Source organism: Haliotis cracherodii, unplaced genomic scaffold (genome assembly GCF_022045235.1).
Source record: "Haliotis cracherodii isolate W230 unplaced genomic scaffold, xgHalCrac1.p SCAF_6, whole genome shotgun sequence".
Classification (NCBI taxonomy): Eukaryota; Metazoa; Mollusca; class Gastropoda; order Lepetellida; family Haliotidae; genus Haliotis; species Haliotis cracherodii.
In genome coordinates this window covers 18910481-18931967 of record NW_027266319.1, presented here as the reverse complement: position 1 = coordinate 18931967, position 21487 = coordinate 18910481, and the positions used below count along the sequence as shown (strand labels likewise).

The following is a 21487-nucleotide window of genomic DNA, read 5'->3' as shown; positions in this document are numbered from 1 at the left end:
GAGGTTAAACAAAGCTTATGCCAGGCTGTATACCATGTCAGTGTAGGTCACGGGTATTACAGCTAGTGTTTGATTGCTCGCATTTAGCACTTGGCTGTATAGTTTACACTGCAAATATAAGCACACGGTTACGATTGCAGTCCAGCATCGATTCCAACGTCCCCTCGTCCAACAATACCAACGACTTGAAGTTGATCCCAACCGACAGACTAGCATGGGGTTTTCCATCTGTGTTTGAAGTAGCCTGTATGTCATGTGCAACTCATACCATGCATGCACTGGTATTGTCAAAAATTCTATGGACGAAAGGTCAGACAGAAACACTGACTACACTTCCAAGTTATTTGCAAAATGTATAATAATTATAGTTCGTTGGACACAGGTGATTATTGCGAGACGCGTTGTCTGCCGTCCGTCCCTCCATCTTTACGTTGTAAACTGTATTGCGGGTCCTAAATACTTGGTCTCTGAAGACAGCTCACTTAATTCAGATCCAACTTTGGTCTGGTTTTGTATCCAACTATTTTGTACATGTATTATTATGAAATCTGCAGTTAGAAAAAATTATCAATTTTGATCTGCCGAAAATATTGTTCTTCTTCGAACTTATTTTCAAGAGAGAGATTTCAATTTACGTCTAAAACCTGCATTACTTCGGGTTTTCCTCCCACATTAAGCTGACACGCCGTGGTATAAACCCAACCTACTCAATCACTACCTTGGAGGGGCACGGGTGGCCCTGTCGCCTTAGGAGCCGCGATTCGCTGTGCAGAGTTGCGTTCCTTGGGCACGCCAGAAACCTATGATTGTGGGTTCGAATACCGGTTCGCTCCAATTATGTTTCTAGGTTTGTCAGCACCATACCCGTGCTCGTGGGATTCACCGAAGTGGTCAACGTCTGAAACCTGCATCACTTCGGGCTTTCCTCCCACATTAAGCTGACACGCCGCGATATGACGGGAATACCTTTAAAAGCGGTGTTAAATCCAACTCACTCACTCACTCACTACCTTGGAGTAATGACAATTTCCTTTATCCTATTTGACGTTCGATCACGTATGGATCACGTTTTAGCTCACAATCATGCTGGATGCAGTAAAGACGCGTTCGATCTATATACTTGGACAGAGCGACACTTGGGCACAGACTTGTGCTTACTGACAATTATACTTCTATTTTAAAAGGACATAGTTGTCTTATCACAACATCGATTCCCCCATTGCAAATAGTTGGTCTGGTGTACTACTCACACATCCTGTTCGGACAGAACAATCCCCATTGGAATAATTTAAATTTAATAAGCTGATGCTTTGCATTCGTTTACAAATGAACACATTTTTCTTTAGCTAAGGCGAATTGCAGATTGTAAGCCGTAAAATCTGTTATGCATTTTCAGAACTAAAACATAGATAGAAAGATCGATATTTCCAAACATGCAAAGAGCCACATCCCGTTAGCTACACAAGAAAATGCGCCTCTTGTGAACCTAGAAGTTTGTATTCGTGCACCAGGTATCCTATCGACTACATTTGAAAGCTTTGCTTTATTAGATGATGCACATTATGTCAACATATGCCCTGGTTGACGAGAACAAAATACTTACGTTGCAGGAAGCACCTACATAATATGCTTAGCACAGCATATGTAATCTCCAATAACGAGTGCGTTAACGCCAGAAGCCTGGTTGATAAGGGTTTTGTATATAGATGCAAGGGCTTCCTCGTGGCAAAACAACCAATAACACAGAACAACAATGGTCTAGTAGGAATCAATAAAAAAAAAAACCAAGCGACTCACGAAAGCTTCTCTCAATGTTTCTCGCGTCGTCTCGTTTAACCCGCCCACAAGGATCGTTGACGTGGCCTTTGACAAGAAATTCCTCTATTTTAATTAGACATTTCAAAGCACTGCCAAAAATGGCGCTAAGATGATCTATCAACTTGTAAAACTCTCCTTGTGTTGTCGGCTTTTGACAAAACCGATAAAACACCGGCGAGCAATGGCAATGCTGTACAATGACTACATAACTGATGATGAATTTTTAATATGTAGCGGCCAATGACAGTGTCCATTAAATGGCTGCACCAGAACATTAGCCGTTAGACCAGTCCTGTGTAGTCTTAGTTGATGGTATCTGTTTACGTTTACTGATATCCCCAAAATAACAGGAAAATCCATGTAGCTATTGATCGTATGGTTGTGCTGTAAAGAAAACCTCCGAGAATCTTGGTGCCACATTTGCTTTGTCGTACAAAAATATGGGTTTGTGATTTATGCCGTAGACATGTTTTGAATGCAAAATGGTTGCTTGGTACAACGATTATAACATAAACACACGCAAACTGTTTTTGTATTTACGAGGTTTTTACAACGTGATATTTTAGTTCACCTAAACAAACGTTCAAATGAGCCTATTGCATGCCACATTGTCTTCTATAAGGCAACAATTTGTGTTGATGATCCAAGCAATGGTGTGTCTTAAAAGTGCTCACAGAGACCTGCAATTGCATCCCTATGTGAAAAGTCAGCATCCCTATGAAAAATTCATTATTCCCACATCGCAGACATAATTGCATCATCATTATCACAGTATTGCATGCATTTAAACTTTAATACTAGCCTTCAGCACTTAAATAATATTTAACACGCTGTTGGCGTCCTTTGACCCTACAAACCTATGATTACCTTGATTTACTGCATTTCCACATCTCCTTCTGCAATTTGATTTCGCGGAAGATGTCGTTTTTGATGTTCATTATGTGTATGGTGTGTTGAATAACATATAATTAGTTTTTGATCTCTTACCCTGCTACCTTTGTTCGACATCCCATCTGGCACCTCAGCGTTTAGGAGGCTGGCGTTGCTGCCTCCCCCGTACAACATCCCACAGCCGATTATTACATAATCGGTCCCTTGTTCACATATCAGTGTGTTATATGATAAAAAAAGTAATCTTTCTCATTGTCAACCAAAACAAAGAGAGGTGAGCTACAGAACATGATGGTTCTGATTTGTTCAAATGTAATGCTTATTCGAGCTACACAAACGCTCGATAAAATGGCGTTATGATCATATTCGACTTCGTGGGTGGACTATAGATCTTGTGGCACATACAATCATTCCAATTATCTTCACTTGACCAACTCGTGCTAATAATTTACGTGAACGTGATAATTTAATGAGATATGAAAAAGAAACGTATTTAAGTGAAATCATTCCCAGTTTGATTTATTTAACCGCAACGCTCAGAATGACAGTGTACATCGGCAAAACAATGACTGCGATATTCTATCCCTCTTCTCCAGAGTAGTAAAGCCTCTCTTTCTGCCATACTCGTCCATTTTTATTAAGATTTTATTGATAAGAGTCCCTGGCTCGTAACTTTGTTTGGCAAGTAATCAATAGCTACATGGGCTCGTTCATCGAAGGACATGCCTCAGCATATATGCACTCTCATTTCACTTTATCTCTTAACTAGTTCAGCATTCAAATGACATTGGATCCTGTCGTTTCACTCATTGAAATAACGTGATGCCTTTTTTAGAGACTGATACTGAGATTTAAAATAAATGATGATACATCGAAATGTTTCCGGTGCGCCTAAGTAAACTTATGTAGTGACACAGCGCGATAGCATATACCAGGCTGAAACCTAGCTGAAATGCATGGCAAATAACTACCTAAGTATATTTGCACTATCAACATGGATGTTGAATATTTGTAGTGTTCATAGCCTTGACTTTGTTAACCTTGGTGTGACATTAAACAGTCGGGATGACCATTCTCGATGGTTCTGGTGCAATGTGTTGAGTGTTAAACGGACTTTTCAGCAAATGTTTGCACATTTGGAGGCTTAATTATCGTGTTGTGGTCATTCTTTGTAGTACTGTCGGAGAATCAATAAATTCAACCCCATGCGCAGCATTTCAAATAGGCCCGCAAAGAAGTAAGTCACAATTAACAGCTTCTGGACAATGCCAGAATACATTAATTAGATAGCAGCTATACCAGGTGCACATAAAACGGATTTTTTATTGATATGCGATGACAAGTAATAACGTCCGCGGGCAAACCACGATGTCATTTTGTTCGCGCTTTGAGAGACATTTATTATATAATGCTACATTTGAGCTACAAATTAAGGAAAACCATCCAAGAATCATCAAAATAATACTATGAGGCCTTTATGTTCAAAAGTCATTGCTTCCCTGGGGGTTTCTGTATTTCTCTGTGGTGAATTCCTGTCATGTGCCATCAAAACGAGACTCAATCTTGGAAAATGATGCCACCTAACTTTTCAACAACACCTCTGAATATTCCTTATCTTATGCCCCTGACAATTACTGTCAGTTTTCAAAACGTGACGTTTGTAAAAATGACAGTTAGCATCTAAGTAACGATCAGGCCTTGGGGTATGTCGGGACAGAGTGTGGGCAACATGACAGGAGTACTGCTGTGCGGCGTCAGGCAGCCAACACATACTTTTTGTTATGAACGGGTGAACCTGTAGGGAAAGACGTGGTAACCCTTTTTGCGAGCACCTGGTGTCATCAGGGATTCACAGTGATCCATCCATATAATCGTCACCGCTATTTTGCCTTTTACGCCCAATGGAATCTATTTCTTTCGATTATTCTCTGTCGTTGACGTTTTATTTTTATGTCAATTGAGTGACGGGCCTCAAGGAAACGTACCATTGGGGTCCACTAATTCCGAGACCCTGGGAACAATGGAGAGGTGATATTGCATTGTATCACAAAATTCCGTGCGATGCAAGACCCCATCACACTTTCCTGAAACGTTGACGGATGCTGTTTAGAAAGATTATACAACTGACTTTACAATTTGATATATAACTTTACTTATATGAGGATCACGACTGCCGCCAGATTTTGATGTGACAATGTCATAGTCACGTGATCTTGTAAAACTAACGAATCCAAAATCCAGTGTGGATTTCTCAGAATGCTGGACGAGATGACTAAACGAACAAGTTGAGCACAGTTTACCTTGTAGTTCTGTTTGATCAGCAATACCGCGATGTATGTGTACATTTTAAACTATAACCTTTTACCAGTTTAAAATGTTTGAAACACTTTGGAAACGAATGGAAACGGTTATATTTCCAAGCTTGGAAACGCCAGGAAACACTATTTATTTCTCCAAGTTGATTTGCTGTGTTGACCAGCGACACATATTTTTTTGGCACATCACGCTTTCAACCACATATTAAATGCGTACTCTGACAAAGGAATCGATGAGGCGTAAAAACAAGAGTTAGCTTATCGTCCTAACAGAGACTGCATTGGTGCGGGGTAAACAGAGATTGTGATACAACTCGGTACTGTGTGCCGGAGTGTGAAATATTTAGTGATACCGGCATTGTCTGTAGAAACATGGCAGCGGGACTATACATGACGTAAATAGTCCCCTTGGAATCATTTAAACATGATTGCAGGTGTGGGAGAATCGTTCACGTCACTTTTCACTTGATCCGCTGATCAGGAAGTGTTGTCCGCCATGATGACAGAAGGAATCATACATTCGTTTACAGACAAAAAACACCATTTCTGAGAATTTAAACATACGGTTGCCTGTAATCGTATCAAACAAGAAAATGCAAAACGTCAACCGAGTAACCTTTTTCGGAAATCCACGGAAACAGATTCCACTTGGGAAAAAGGCAATATTTGAAAATGATATGAATGACACAAGGTGTTCGCAAAAAGTGCCCTTCCGGGAGCAACCACCACACGCACGTTTCGAATAGAAAAGGATTTGCTGTCTGACGCCGCACAGTATCATCCCTGCCATGCGAAGTCGTCCTGTAAGAGAGAGATTTCAACGAAGAGGTGACCGTACGTCTAAAACCTGCATTACTTCGGGTTTTCCTCCCACATTAAGCTGACACGCCGTGATATAAACCCAAACGGACTGATGTCGATTTATAGTGCTAGCCCACTGAGATAGTGAGCCCCTCACTGTGTATTCTCCCTGCAGTGTTTTATTTGGCGATTTATAACTCCCATTCGTCGTTTATTTCTAAATTAAAATATACATTCTCTGTAAGATAGCTTCACGAGCATTCAAGGATGTTTAACGCTGGGAGTACCATAATGTTAGCTGCAATTGGATCACCTGTTTAAATCAACGCCATATTTAGAGATACTTTGTGAGAGCTGTTGCTTGATACTGGCAAATGTCTTCAAACCATCTCATGTAAAGAATGCATTTAAAAATGCATTTATGTCCATTAATATACAAACAGTCTACTTTTCATGAAAAGTATGTCAGCGGTGTGTGCTACCGGTAGTGCAGGATATGCTTACCCTTTTCGCATACACCTGGTTTCACCACAATTTTGCCTTTCATAATCGAGACCGATTATTCTCTTGCGTTGACGTTTTGAATCTTCTGCACACGTTCCAAATAAAAAAGTTGGTGTTTAATAATGCAGATTATTCCACGTCTTTAATGGACAGGGAAATCGTCTATGGGATTTATTTTTGGCAGTTATCGCTTTATTACATCTTACTTCGCATTGAATGGCGTATACCTACTTATCGCTTGCTCTGATAGTTGACGAATAGGTGTCAATGACGTCATTCAGTGTTTGCCACGGGAGATATCTCGAAAGCTTTTTTCTAATTATTCACACAAAAGATGGCTATGCGTGAAAATGCAATATCAACTCGCAACTTGAACGCCCCGGAACTCACTCTTATTTACCTGTTCGAACAAACAATTCATTTGGGACATCATATGTGTGACTTCTCTGGCTGGTTAATCCCCGAAGAGAGGCTTTTGAAAAAGCAAGAGGAAATTTAACATGACACGTTTTTAAATAATGATTCATTTCATTACATTGTTCAAGTTGGTCCTACTTCTGCAGGATTTAGATTCTTAAGCCGTCAGTGACTTTCCCCAGCATGATCAATCAGGAGTAGAAATGGTCCAAATTGGTATTGTCCTTGTGATAAGTTCCATATTCCGCCTCTAGACTACAAGCGGTATTCCAGATCAAATCCCCATGGCTGTAACCTCAAAGAAACCAGTTAAATTCCCGTAATCGTCAAAAAGCGGTTAGGAGGAGTGGAATGTTTGACTTCATTAGACGATGTGAGAAAATGGCATTTAATGATCTGGTTTTATCGAAGCAGACGGGAGGGAATTGCACTGACCATGTCCAAAGTTGGCCGATCATTAAGAAATATCCCAGGTGGCCGAAGGGCTCACACATTGATCCTCAGATTCCAGGCGATCATTGCTTAGCTGTGTCCACCACTGCATCGGAATTCTTCACACTTCGATTTCTGTGGGGCTAGAATATTCTCAAGGAGTGGAGGAATATGTTCATTGTCTCTGAGATTTGTGGATGCTATATTATGATTCCTACTCACCGTCTGTGTAAACAACTCGTCGACGATGTCGTGGACAGTCGTCAGGGACATGTGCGTTAAACCAGGGACAAGGGTAATTCAAGTAGATGTGCGTCAATATTGCACAATTCCTTCCGCTTGCTTGAAACCACATTTCTAAAACACAATGACTGTGAAAATTTAGGTCAATGATATGGAGCAAATATCGTTGATATGTTAGGTCAATCAATAGCAATAAACCTGTTATTGACGGATGAAACACAGACAAGAGAATTCAGCTTATGGACGACGATCGCTTGTATGTGGATATCGTATAGATGCCTTGTCACGTTTTGGATACGAGTAAATCAAAGAGATAGGAAAAAGGATATATAAATGTATAAGTCTTGACCTATAACTAAATTCGCTATAAACTTCCGGTTTCTCATGTCCTTTCGTAATATATTAGCCTTTGGTGGCTATATTTCATGTATAAATCTTGACCTATTACTTATGTGTGTTTTAAAACGTCAATCTCGCCATGAATCTCTGTTTTTCATGTCCTTTTGTAAATAGTTTTTAGAAGCCTTTGATGTGTACATTTCACAACGTGTTAGGTACAATTGAGCATGCGCTTTCCACGCGTTTCAAGAGCGTCATATGACTCTTGCTCAAAAGTCTTTTTATCAGGGCTACGCCTTCAAGGCCTCAGTAAAGCTTTACAAGCTTCATGGAAGACATATGGAGGACATTGCAACCTTGACGCATCCTTGAGTCAAATGATGTCCAATGATTGACAAAAATGATGTTCCTATTTTGATTATATGTTTACATTTGAACATTTGACTTGCCCAGCATGTGTGTGTTACGGGTGCCATCGGTGGGCAGGAAACCTTTTCACGACTACCTTGTATTATCACTATTTGATAAACACATGCTTAAGATGTAGTCGTCACCGTTACCGTGGAATCTGAGACTTATGATTATGGAAATATTTTTGTCGCTTTAGTTATACGACCCTGGACATTAGAAATTATAATGTTATTTTCCTCTAACCCAACGTTTAGAAAAATGTGAATTATGTTTGTAAAGTAAAGTTAATTAAGTGTCACAGATATTGACTTTATACAAAATCACTTTAACGTGTTTATCACATTTGAAGCCGAAAAGAGCTTACAGTGGTTACAATGCAGCCAGCATGCTGACGGTCTGACAGACCACCAGGAGTCCTCAATGCCAGTAATGACTAGATAGGAAGATTAATAAATGGACTTGATCACTTGTGTTGAGCGATGTACTACAGCACGCATTAAGTTATTTGTTGCTGGATATTCACTGGAAGGGCGTGCTTTTCTTCTACTGAACTGACCATGGTTTTGGAAACAGCCTCCAGCGCACCATCTACTTAAATGCCATTACTCGGGCCTATAGTGCAAAAGTATTCTGGGTAGATAATTGATATTGAACATATAGATTGGAGACATCAGATAGTATTGCTCCAGGCCTGTAACTCTAGCATGTGTTATCAGCAACGTTAGAATTTGGGGAAATTGGGCTCCCATTTTACCAGGACCATAAAGACATAAGTAATTGTTGTTCTTGTCGTCTGATTGTATGACTACTGTAAGATTGTCATTATCAGGACGATGTTGGAAGGTTGACGTACGAGTGGCAGAGAAATTTCCGTGTTTGTTGTGCGGTGGGTGGATTTTATACTATATGGTGTTAGATGAAGTCCGCCAATGTCGTTCTAGGATAATTGTGGATGTATGAGAACGGTTTGAGATCGGTTATTTTCGACATCGAGGGACAAATATGGATGTATAAGGACGGATTGGGATACGTTAAGAGGGATAAATGTGCATGTCTGAGAACGGTTTGGTATTAGTTAATTTCGACATCGAGGGATACATGTGGATGTATAAGGAATGTTTGGCAATATGAGTTAATTTCGACATAGATGGTTGAATGTGGATGCATAACGACGGTTTTGGATTAGTTAATGTCGACAGAGGGATAACGGTGAATGTTTTTGGATTAGTTGAGAGGGATAAATGCGGATAATGAGAACGGTTTGGTATTAGTTTATTTCGACATAGAGAGATAAATGTGGATATGAAAGGACAGTTTGGGACAAGTTAATGTCGACATAGAGTGATAAATGTGGACGTATAAGTATAGTTTGGGATTAGTTAATGTCGACATAGGGGACAATTGTGAATGTATAAGGACGGTTTGGGATTAGTTATTTTAAACATAGAGGGATAAATGTGGATGTATAAGGACGGTATGGGAATATGAGTTAGTTTAGACACAGATGGATACATGTGGATGCATAATGACGGTTTTTGATTAGTTAATTTCGACAGTGGGATAACTGTGGATGTATAAGGACGTTTTTGGATTAGTTGAGAGGGATAAATGCGGATTATGAGAACGGTTTGGTATTAGTTCATTTCGACATAGAGGGCAATTGTGGATGTATAAGGAGGGTTTGGGATTAGTTAATGTCGACATAGAGGGCAATTGTGGATGCATAAGGAGGGTTTGGGATAAGTTAAGATGGATAAATGTAGATGTATAAGGAGGGTTTGGGATCAGTTAATGTCGACATAGAGGGCAATTGTAGATGTATAAGGAGGTTTTGGGATTAGTTAATGTCGACATAGACGGCAATTGTAGATGTATGAGGAGGGTTTGGGATTAGTTTATGTCGACATAGAGGGCAATTGTAGATGTATGAGGAGGGTTTGGGATTACTTAATGTCGACATAGAGGGCAATTGTAGATGTATAAGGAGGGTTTAGGATCAGTAAATGTCGACATAGAGGGTTAATTTCGATAGAGGGATAAATGTTGATGTATAAGGAATAAGGAATGTCAATTTCGATTTCGATAATATATCGATTTTTAAGTATCCGAGATAATTTCGAGATTAAATGGTTTACCACAAAAAATGTCAACCGCAGTGTTGAAAATGGAAATGTCACAGTGCCTCTTTTATCTGAATTTCTCATTTCAAAGACCACTTACGGCTGTGCTTGTATAATTCCAGTATCTTACCTTTGTGCACGGACTGCATTTGTGAACGATGTGTTTTATTTGTTCGGAACTGTATCGTTGTCTGAGCTGTCACACAAAACTGACAGACAGACGTTGATGGCTTGATGATGGCTATGCGGAACCCGTGCACACACTGAATACGCTATGCGTTGCACTATTATCAATTCACATGCCATGTCAAAAATTCCAACTTGTGTCGTATCGTATAATCGAATCATGTCATATTTTAAAATCTGGATCGATGCGTGCTGTGTTTTCTATGGCAAAGTTCTCTTTAAACTTAAGGGGAGAGGAAAGATTGACGTCTAATGCGTTCCCAGCTGAGGAGGTTAGATGAACGGTTAATGCGTTCCAAGTGGAGGTAGGATAGATTGACGGTTAATGCGTTCCCAGTGGAGGTTGGAGATTATGCAAATAGGTAGTTAGTGGGTGGACGATTAGTGCCTTTCCGGTGGGGGTGGGGAAGGTGAACGATTAGTGCCTTTTCCGTGGAGGTTGGGGTAGGTGAACGGTTAGTACGTTCCTAAAGGAGATGGTTTGGTGGATCTGGGGTCGCTGTGAAGGACTATGAGTGCTCCATGGATCGCGGAGAGTCATTATGTTCACTATAGAGGTAGGGGTAGGTGAACAATTCGTGCGTTTCGAGTGGAGGACTGGGTGTTCAACAGTCATTACGTTCACTATAGAGGTGGGGGTAGGTGAACAATTCGTGCGTTTCGACTAGTGGGCTGGGTGTTTAACGGTCATAACGATCTCACAGGAGGTGCGTGGGTAAACTGTTAGTGCGTTCCCCGTAGAGCATTGGCAGGTAGTTAAGGTGTGTGGACGATTACTAGTTTCTCCTTGCAGGTAGGGTGGAGCGTTGGGGAAGGTCGCTTCGTGTTAGCTTTTAACTCAAGCAGACCGCCTCCTTGGTCAAGTGGTAGAGCGTTCACCCGGAGAGCGGAAGGTGCGGAGTTCGATCCCCGGGCCGCGTCATACCAAAAGACGTTAAAAGATGGTACTTGTTGTTACCCTGTCTGGAGCTCGTCATTAAGAGGCCAAAAAGGTACTGGTCGGCTCGGAGTCAGTATACTGTCTCTGAATGGGAGATTCATATTAAACTGCGGCATGGTATCTCAGTGGGCGAGCACTATAAAATCGGATTTAGTCCGGACTAGTACAAGCAGCCACACACACACACGCGTGCATGCATTCACCTTGCTACATAAGTAGTGACACTCGATTTTATGATGACTGCTATACACAAGATAATATTTCATGTACGTTTAGTTTTGTGTGTTCCTGTTAAACTAACCGCATCTTCTTCTCTTCCAGATTCAGATCACTACGTTGTGCGTGTCTATCTCACTAAGTGCTACGGTTGCCTTGCTCTGTCTGTTTCTGCCAAAGGTGTACATAATCGTCTTCCAGCCACAAAAGAATGTTCGAAAACTTACCATGAACTCTGCCAGTTACAAGATGGCGCCCACCGGATCTACGGGAACCTCTAACAACTATGGTATGTACAGTTAGGACACCTTGGTGTTCTCGATCTCACCTGTTGGTGTTAAGATGTGATTGTAAACATGAGTGCGAAAATAATACAAATGAAAATTAAACCGTCAATGATAATGTTAATTAGTTGTTGTTGCTATAAGGATTAAGATGTTCATGCTAGTGTAGATTAAGGTGTTGGCGTCAGAGTAGGTGAAGGTGTTGGCATAGGCGTTGGTGTATGTGTATTTGTTGGTGTGAATGGCAGTGTGGGTGTGGGTGTGATTGTATTTTAGTCTGGGTGTTGGTGTAGGCATGGGTGTTGGTGTAGGTGTGGGTATTGATGGTAATGTGTGTGTGTGTCTGTGTGTTCGTGTGTGTGTGTATGTCTGTATGTAAGTCTGGGTGTGAGTGTTTGTATGGGTGTATGTAAGTCTGGGTGTGAGTGTCTGTATGGGTGTATGTAAGTGTGAGTGTGGGTGTGGGTGTATGTGGGAGTATGGACGTGGCTGTTGGTGTGGATGTAGGTGTGGGTATTGGTGTGGGTGTGGGGGTGGGGCGGTGGGGGGCGTGGGTGGGCGGATGGGGTGGGGTGGGTGGTTGTGTGTGGTGTGTGTGTGTGTGTGTGTGTGTGTGTGTGTGTGTGTGTGTGTGTGTGTGTTTGTTTGCATATGTATATGTATGTATATGTGTATGGGTAGCTGTAAGTGTTGATTCTATGAAAGTGTACTTTGGTGATTTGGTGATCGATTTTTGTGAATCTGTTTGTGTACATGTTGCTGTAGGTATTGACATGGTTGAAGATTCTCGAGTAAATGTTGACGTTAATGTTCCTGTATTTGTTGATGTTGATATAGAAAGGCGTAGGTGCCGGTGCGGATGCTGGTACTGGTGTAGATGTATATGTAGATCTTGGTACATCAATATCAATATTTCCATATGAGTTGTTGCCTCAAATCATGGTTCCCAAGACAACTGCCTTCTTGGGCCAGGTTTTGTAAACTTTCAATAGATAAATCGATATTGTGTGCAGTACTCTTCGTACTGACAACATACCTTACTGAAGTTACGTGAACGTTTTGCCAAACAGTTGTGACACCACACAGCACACATATACACCATCATATAAGCATGTGTTACTCGAATAACATAGAACCTTCATGCTAGGGAGATGAGACGTACCTAACATTTCAAGGACAAGGTAATGCACCAAGACCACATGGCCTAATTTTCGTTAAGAAAATCCAATCCGTGCTATGATGGCACAATACCATCATATCTATGACCAACCGTGATAACACAGTTTAAAAGCTATATCACTGTCATGGATTTGAGAAGGTTACGTTCACTAAGAGTTCAATAGAGCTATCTAATTCGATAATACTGTTTTCAACTTATCAATCTGCTCGCCATGTTTGAATATGAGTTTCAATTTTCGGCTTCACCTCGAACAGCTAAATCAATATCTTTTCAATCTGAACTCTTTGAAATTCAAATACTCAAATAATGACGTGGGGCACTTCTCTGCCGAATCGAAAATTATATTCTCCATAAACACATTCTTCTCTGTGGCAAGTCATTGAATTTGGGGGAAGTTTTGTACGCATAATAACAGAAAATTGTGTAGTATTCACACACATAAGAACGGTGTGGTATTCCCTGTAATTTGGACCAAGAAGATAATACCGGCCTCGTGTTGATTCGGTTCAATACCAGGGAGATGCGGCCTCTTCCTGGGCTTCTAGCATCAGCAAGGATTTCTTGTATTGATTTCAGACAAAATGGGTCTCTAAATTTTGCATCAGAGCGGAAACCGGTTCCAAGATTCCAATCTAGCCGGTCGCGGAATGTGAATAGTGTTGTCACTCTTAAATACTTTCAATGATCCCTGTTTCGCAATATATCCCGTTTAAGTTTTGCAATCGCCCCTAGAACGATTTGGAAAGATGTCTTGGACATGTAATGAAAGATTTAGATCAATGTTCCGCTCTCTGCCAGACATGTCGTTCTGTAATGGAGGTATTAAGAACTAGTCCTGCAATTATTGCTAATGAAAACGCGTTCGTCGCTAAGCATACTTGAAAGGATTTAAAACAAAAATAAACCTATGTGTCTTATAATTGTAATTATGGTATTGAGTTGTCACATGAGATAAGGTGGAGTAAAAACTACCCTTCTGCATGTTCTTACGCTGCCCCGAACTGATGTTGCATAACAAAGAAGGCATGCATCATTCACGTATGGGCGAAGACAACAAAAAGGTTAAAAACACTTGAAAGGTTGCATTCATGTAAATGATTTGATTACGAAATGGCATCCTGCATTCCCCCTCGCTAATTGCACCTTTTATGTCATATGACGTTGTACCAACCATCATCTGCATGAAGTTGTCGAGTAAATTGTTACGTATTTGCGAACATAACATAAGGCATCGCCCTCCATTAAACTAATTTGAGGACACAACCCAGTTAGACCAGTCTATGACAGCAACAGTGCTGGCGTCCACTCAAGCCATGTATGTGGAACGCCGTCAAAAGCAGTTTAGGATTTAGGATTGTCGTCTCCAATACTGGCTGTCCGATCAGGTTACATGTCATGTTGACCCAGTGTTTGATGTTGTCCCCAAGGGACTCACTCTCAGACTCACAGTTACAAATTTGCTTTACAATTTTACGCTAAGTAATAGTTCAAAGATAAGTGGAATTCCCCAGGTAGGGCTCTATGCGCATGTAATAATGGCAGATCTGACTTGCATTAGTCCAGTGGGATCACTTATACGGATTAGGGTTAACAGTTATGGCCAAGAAATTGACACAAACTGAGTGAGCTTGTGGAAGTGTTATAAGTACAGATTGAATTTAATGTATGCTATATTAGGAATTATCGGTCCCGGGAGTATTCGAGGGGTTGTTATTGGAATCAAAGAACTCGCGTATTGCGCATAGTATTTGCTTCTTAAATAGATCCAAAACGAACAATCGGTTAATGCTGGGAGGGGATGTACGTTGATGTATGTATGTTTAATCCGTCACTCTAACTGTATTATCTTTTGCAAGTTATCATTCGAAGTGTTGGCAATCATTCAAGACGTGCATACATTGTGTCACTGCCAGGGAGTGCGGATTGGAAACCTATTTGTCATTTATGTAACGTCCGTATTCAATCCAAACGAATTTAGTTTTCGAATCTGTTACGATGGCCTGCAATTTAATTCACACTGATGGCAATATTGCCTAAGATGAAGGAAAGACGTTTCTCAGTTTCACTCAAACCTTTTACGACTCAGCAAAATGGCTACAGCAACAAAGACTTCGTTTTAACGAGGATAATTAGATAAGCGTGAAACAGTAGTATTTACACTCTAGGCCCGCGTCTCTGGGAGCTGAAACATTAATGTAAAACAAATGCCACTCAGAGCAAGTTTGTCGCAACATGAAGCAATTTGCCCGTACTAGTTGTCAGGGTTAAAATTCTCTTTCAAATTACATTGTCTCTGTGGATGAAAAACAACATTTGAAGCGGCAGTTGTTTTAGGAAATCGATTTGAGCTTTCTGAGTTGTCAAAGAGACTGGCATGGCAGAGACACTGGGGATGCATTGTGCCCAAAGGTAGTGAACACACTTTATTGTCTAGGTTTCCACAGGACATCACTTTGCTATCGTCATCTATTAGAATTTCTTTATACTAGTAGATGGTAAGGGGGAAGCTATGCATACCGTAATGCTATTAACAATAGGAATGTATTCTATAAATGTCAACATGGATTCTTGTATACTTCACCAGTCGTGCTATTAAAAGATTACGATACTTGCTCAATGCGGGAGTAAATATTCCTGTCTTTGTTGGACACCAGACTTTGGAAATGTTCATCTGAATATTTTCTGACTACATCCGTATTGAAGTGTTCTGTTGCTCAAGGAAGTCCTGTGCTGCGTTGTGTGCAGACAATAGTGTACACATGCATGCGTATGCCTCGCGGTATAATCATCTATCTAAGATATTGATATTATCATGACATTCAAGTAAATCTTGCACTTAGTCAAGAAAGCGTTCAGTCAAAATTGTATTTTGAAATAATTCCTATGCTCAAACATATTTTTCAAAACATATCGATAAAACAGTCTCCCCCAAATTATATGTTCACCCAGCGGTAGGATGACAGGTAATGCAACTTTTAGCGCTTCACAGAATTGGGTTCCATACTACCCAGGGAGCTGAGCATGAAAATCGAGTGTACACTAATCTATTGACGGGGTGATAATAATGTAGCCCCACCAGCATTCACATTGACTTTTTACAATTATAATAGGCATATTATGCAAATCCTGTAATGATTCCTACACGCATGTGTACATCCTGGACGCAATGCACGTGTACAGGAAATGATTGCATTGCACGGGATTAATGTACGAACTTCATGAAAACAATTAAAAATCTAAAATCTGAAACATAATTACACTCTAGGTACATTTGGCATATATATGTTATCTATAATTAGCCATAAATTAATTTACATGCGTATAATCCACACTTTCTTTTGAATTAAAAAAAGCATTTGCTGTAAAATACATTATATTTTCCACCTATATTACGTATGACATTAAGAAGAAGAACAACAACAACAACAACAATAATGATAATAATAATAATAATAATATGAAATGTAGATTATGTAATGACTTTAATGAGACTGTCCAACACATTGTCAGTGGATGCCCAGCTTTGGCACAGACACCGTATCTTAAGCGACATGATGCATATGGGGTGGCTCGATCATTTTATTACCGTCTTCGCCATGCTTGTGGTTTTGACACAGAGGTCCACCCATGGTACGAATCGGAATATGTAGTGGGCGTCATGGAATATGATAAATGCCAAATTCTTTGGAACAGGCCCGTATATAGCCTCAGACGTATCCAGGCCAACAAACCTGATATTGTCCTTTTTGATAAATCAAATGAAATCATTTATATCGTTGAATTTTCTGTCCCTTTTGACACTTATGTGATTGACAAGATTCAGGAAAAACATGGCAATTATGCGGACCTCGCTTTCGAAATGTCACGCTTGCATCCCAAGTACCAAGTTGTCCGAAGCCCCATTGTTCTCGGTGCCTTAGGTTTGTTACCTCCCAATCTGTTGACTGACATGGGGGGAGTACCCGGGTTTGCTGCCAGGATACAGACCTGATAACAATCTGGGTGATGCATGAGGTTACAGTGTTAGAGTCTTCACATTCTACGAAAAGTTCTGGGTGGGTTTGAATAGGGTGAGTTTCCTGGGAGAAGTCCCATCTGGGCTGCGTGTAGAGGAGGAACGGCACTGAGCTGATGATGAGTCTAACCAGCCTAATTGTGTCAGGATCACCCAAACCCTTTTGCTGCATTTTTTATGTTTATCTGTAAATCAATTAATATAATATTCAATAGAAATTTTTGGGTAAAGTAGAGTCGATAGTATGATTCCGACTATATCATGAGCATGTGTTTATGAATCACTATCAAACAGTGATGATACCAGGTGTTAGCGAAAAGGTGAGCAATGTACATGACGCTGTAGCTGAGCGATTTAACAATCCTACTGTCGGGCTGTCATACCCCTAAGTGACATTCCTTGTTGCCTTTAGACCCAGTACGAAGCTCATGTTTAAGCACACTCCTTTTACCCCTTTCCTGTTGTGGAGTGCAGATGACAGATGGCAACTAGGAATGACTCAGATTGCGTCTTATGCATTTTCGTAAAAGCAATTTAATGGAATAATCTCAGTGGACAAATGACACCCACTCCCAGCATGTTAGCGTCATTCATCCGTCTTTATATCGGGTTCAGATTCTTAATCTCAGTGTAATTTAATCTCAGTTTAGGCTTAAACTAACTCCGTCCTGCTACAAGTGGATTGGTGTATTACCTCGTGATGTGTGCTTTAGTAGCGTTGATGGCATTTCGTGACGGTATTACACATAGTTTCGCATAAATCACAGTCGAAGACACCGATGCTGCTTGGTTGCAGGTAGTGTGTTACATGTAACGGGACAGTGCTGATTTAAGTGGTTATAAAATGTAACAAGGAAAATGATTGGTGAGGTAGAGTGACCTGTGTGTGTGAGAGAGAGATTGTGAGTGTGTGAGATTGTGTGTGCTTGTGTGTGTGTGTGTGTGAGAGAGAGAGAGAGAGAGAGAGAGAGAGAGAGAGAGAGTATGTGTGTGTATGTGTGTGTGTTGGGGTTTCCTTAATCAGTTTAGTTATGTGACGGGTGTGTGATTACATACACTTATATTGTTATTCAAATGGAACACCTGGTGTCATCACTAATTTTCAGGGATCCATTTATGTGGTTGTCACCTCTATTTTGCCTTTTACGCCCAATAGAATCGAGAGTGTTTTTCATTGTTGTTGACGTTGTACATTCTTAAGCTAATTATACCCGGCACAATAATGTAATCAAGAAATTGTTACTTTATCTAAATTATAAATATGTACGATTTATTACCGTGCTATTACTTCGGTAACTATTTACAGAGAGCATTCCATGTCCTCAAAAGAAGAACCCTTAACTGAAATGTTCGTGTAGCTAACTCGGTGATGATGCAATGTTCTTCCTAACGTGAATAAAAAGCAAAAAATTTGAATACATTTAGCCTAACTATAACCTTGAGTATACACATGTCAGACTAAATATATATTAGGCGACCTCTCGCCCACCTAATAGCTATAAGCTGACAGTGACACAGACTTGTCCTCGTCTGGGTAGCTATATTGTCCTCTGAGAAAGAACATACTTCCCCTAGGCCATTGATTGTAAGCTCAGAAGGCTGGGCTGAGGCCGCAGCCATCAATATTGATCGGGGCCATGACGTGGTAAGACGATGTCCGGTACGGGCGGATTATCTGTGCTTTCCTCTGGAATTGCGGCTCGTGTTTTCAGGACAAAGTCCCTCTTAATTACCGACGTGGTTATAAATATTCGTGTATTTGTTGTTATTACAGCTATTCAAATACTTCCGATTATGTTTTTCAGGGATAGTGATTAGAACACGGTTTTATGTTTGTGCTTAATCTGGAATGTTTTTCTTTCATTTTCAGCTCCATCATCGGAGCATATTCGACTGAACGTGCAACAGAGATTTGGCGCCGGGACTACGACGGAAACGGAAACCGACAGAGATAGTCTTGCCTCGCTTTGAATCAAAATATGTATCGGACAAAATGTTTTCCTTAATTTTGATTGGGTAACCAAGTGTGTAGGAAGCGAGAAGTGATGATAAATTGTTATAAAAGTGCCAATATGCGTGTTGCGTGAGGATGGTAAAATGGCAGAAAGGATGTTATGTTTACCATTTGAGTGGATGACTTAAGCGTAGCCTCACGCAAATCCAATTTCCGTAGTGTAGTGCAGCAATAATTAACAAAACGGCAAAACACTTAAGCATTTTCACCTGTTTATACACATTTGCCTCTCGACACTCTTAGGGTAATGTATCACACCCTTTATATTTCTATTTATGTCTTGACCATTTCGTATTGCTCAATGTTCTAAGTGACCCCTTACAGAACGTTGAACATACAGGACCGGTCAATACATAATTTAATGATAGTATTTTCATATTGTTTCACGTAACATATAAGATGATATTTTGATATGGACCAAGCACATGAGATTTAATGTTTCAGACACTATGTAAATTATGAATATCGGACATTTAAGGCATTATCATATTGTACATAGCTTGTTAATGTTTCAACGATATTGTAAAAAAATATTATATATTGTTTTGTTAGGTTTTGTAAAGTGACATCTATATTGTTGTATTAAGTTTATATCGTTGAATGTGAGGCGTGAGTTTTATGGTGTGTTACAAGGAGGGATGGATTAGTGCCACTAAGAAAATAGAGATTTCATACATTATTTGTCAGTGAAGTTACTTGCTAGAATCTGTGACATATTTCTATGTGATGAAAAACATGTTGGTGAGCTTCACAATTTTTTACAGAATTGATGGTATAAAGTCATTTGATACCTTTATTTCAGCTAAGATTTGTCTTACTCACTTGTTGGCACATTGAGTTGATATACATTGCATACAATGACATTGCCCTATGCTTACGGAAGCCCCGTGTACGTACAGTTGCACTCAAACACAAGCCACGAAGTCAAACTTTAAACTCTAAACAGATTATCGTACTGTGTTTCTACTCGTATTCTGTTCCGATTATTAATATAACCGACACCATAAGGATTCTACGCCCAATGTTGTTGGACTGTGTTGTTTGGTGGAGTTAAGGTGTGTATATATGCCCTCCTCATAGTCAGTATGCACACGTGTACTGTGGCCACCTGCTAGTTCCCCTTAGTACCGTTGCCATAGTCATGGCACCGTCAACAACCACAGTATGAGAAACCTCCCGCTGCTTAGCACAAGAGACCAGGTAGAAGTCCAACACGGTAGACGTTCAGTGTTGTGTTCGAAGCTAGTTCACTGGCGCCACAGTGCTATTTCACGGTCACTTGGTGCTAATATCATGTGATTATCTCCGTACAAAATGGGCGAACAATCATTTATTGTATTTTTGTGTTCCATATTTGACACGAAGTAAACAGATAAGTCCTAGAATGGTGTTTTGTCTTGGTATGCTGACGAAAATGATATTCCATCCGCAAGATGTCAGAGGTTTCGTTTGGAAGGATGACTAACCACATGTCCGTGCCAATGACTACATGTACGTCGATGCTACATTTATTTGAGGCATTCTGACATTTATGTCAAAGAAAATAAGAAACGTACCTTGAAATCTACACATGTTGGTTTCTTGTAATCTCATTAATCTCGCATTAACATTATTTATGATTGTATATATAGTGCTCTGACATAATCGTAAATCCATCCAAACCGAAAAAATATATTTAAAGCTGAGACCGCAATACCGTGAGTGGATCGTGGGTTTGTGTAGTTATTGTGAAAAAAAAGCAATTCAACCATTCCCATATCCACAAGCCATCTCAGCTGAAGGCAGAGTCGTCTGCACAATTCCGACTTAATCATGACTGTATAATCCCAACTAAACCAATAACATACGAACGCCAAGAAAGACAGAAACATATCGTTGTGTATGTTCTTTCACTCCCAGTGCAGAGAGGACATATGTGTGTGTCGATGAGGTCATCAGCCCATATTCATTATGGCCAACCGACATCACAAAAAATTCTCGAATTGCCTAACAGAAAATAATTCCTAGTAGTTATTAACCTACAAGTTCCCACATGGCCTAACTTCCTGTGTGTGGCTGGTTGGTGTTAGTCCACATTGTTATTAGTTTCAACGTTTAGTTGGGTGTTTCTTTTTTTACTCTGTTCGTCATTCTCCTTGGGGTACCAATGTTTCCAACACAGCAGCTGGCTTCGTAATAAGTAAAGCCAGCAGCGTTGCTGCTCTATGTTATACTTCCAACACGATAGAAAGGATATCTTTCTTGAACACTGATATAAAATCGGACCACATAAGCGCGTATACTTAAATTAATAAAGTAAAAAAATATACATCCGATTGTGTTATTTAAGAGAAATGACCCACATTATACTGTTTATGTTAA

General features: G+C 40.2%; 1 protein-coding gene across 2 annotated transcripts in view; it reads left to right on the top strand.

The window, feature by feature from the left end:
- LOC139445567 (metabotropic glutamate receptor 3-like) overlaps nt 1–20490 on the top strand; it is a 94091-nt gene extending 73601 nt beyond the window's left edge. For both annotated transcript variants that reach the window (XM_071226724.1, XM_071226725.1), the window contains 2 exons: nt 11739–11922; nt 18983–20490. In XM_071226724.1, coding sequence (XP_071082825.1) covers nt 11739–11922; nt 18983–19083 — 285 coding nt within the window. In that variant the 3' untranslated portion in view covers nt 19084–20490. The remainder of the gene's footprint in view (nt 1–11738; nt 11923–18982) is intronic.
- Nucleotides 20491–21487: the final 997 nt, after the last annotated feature.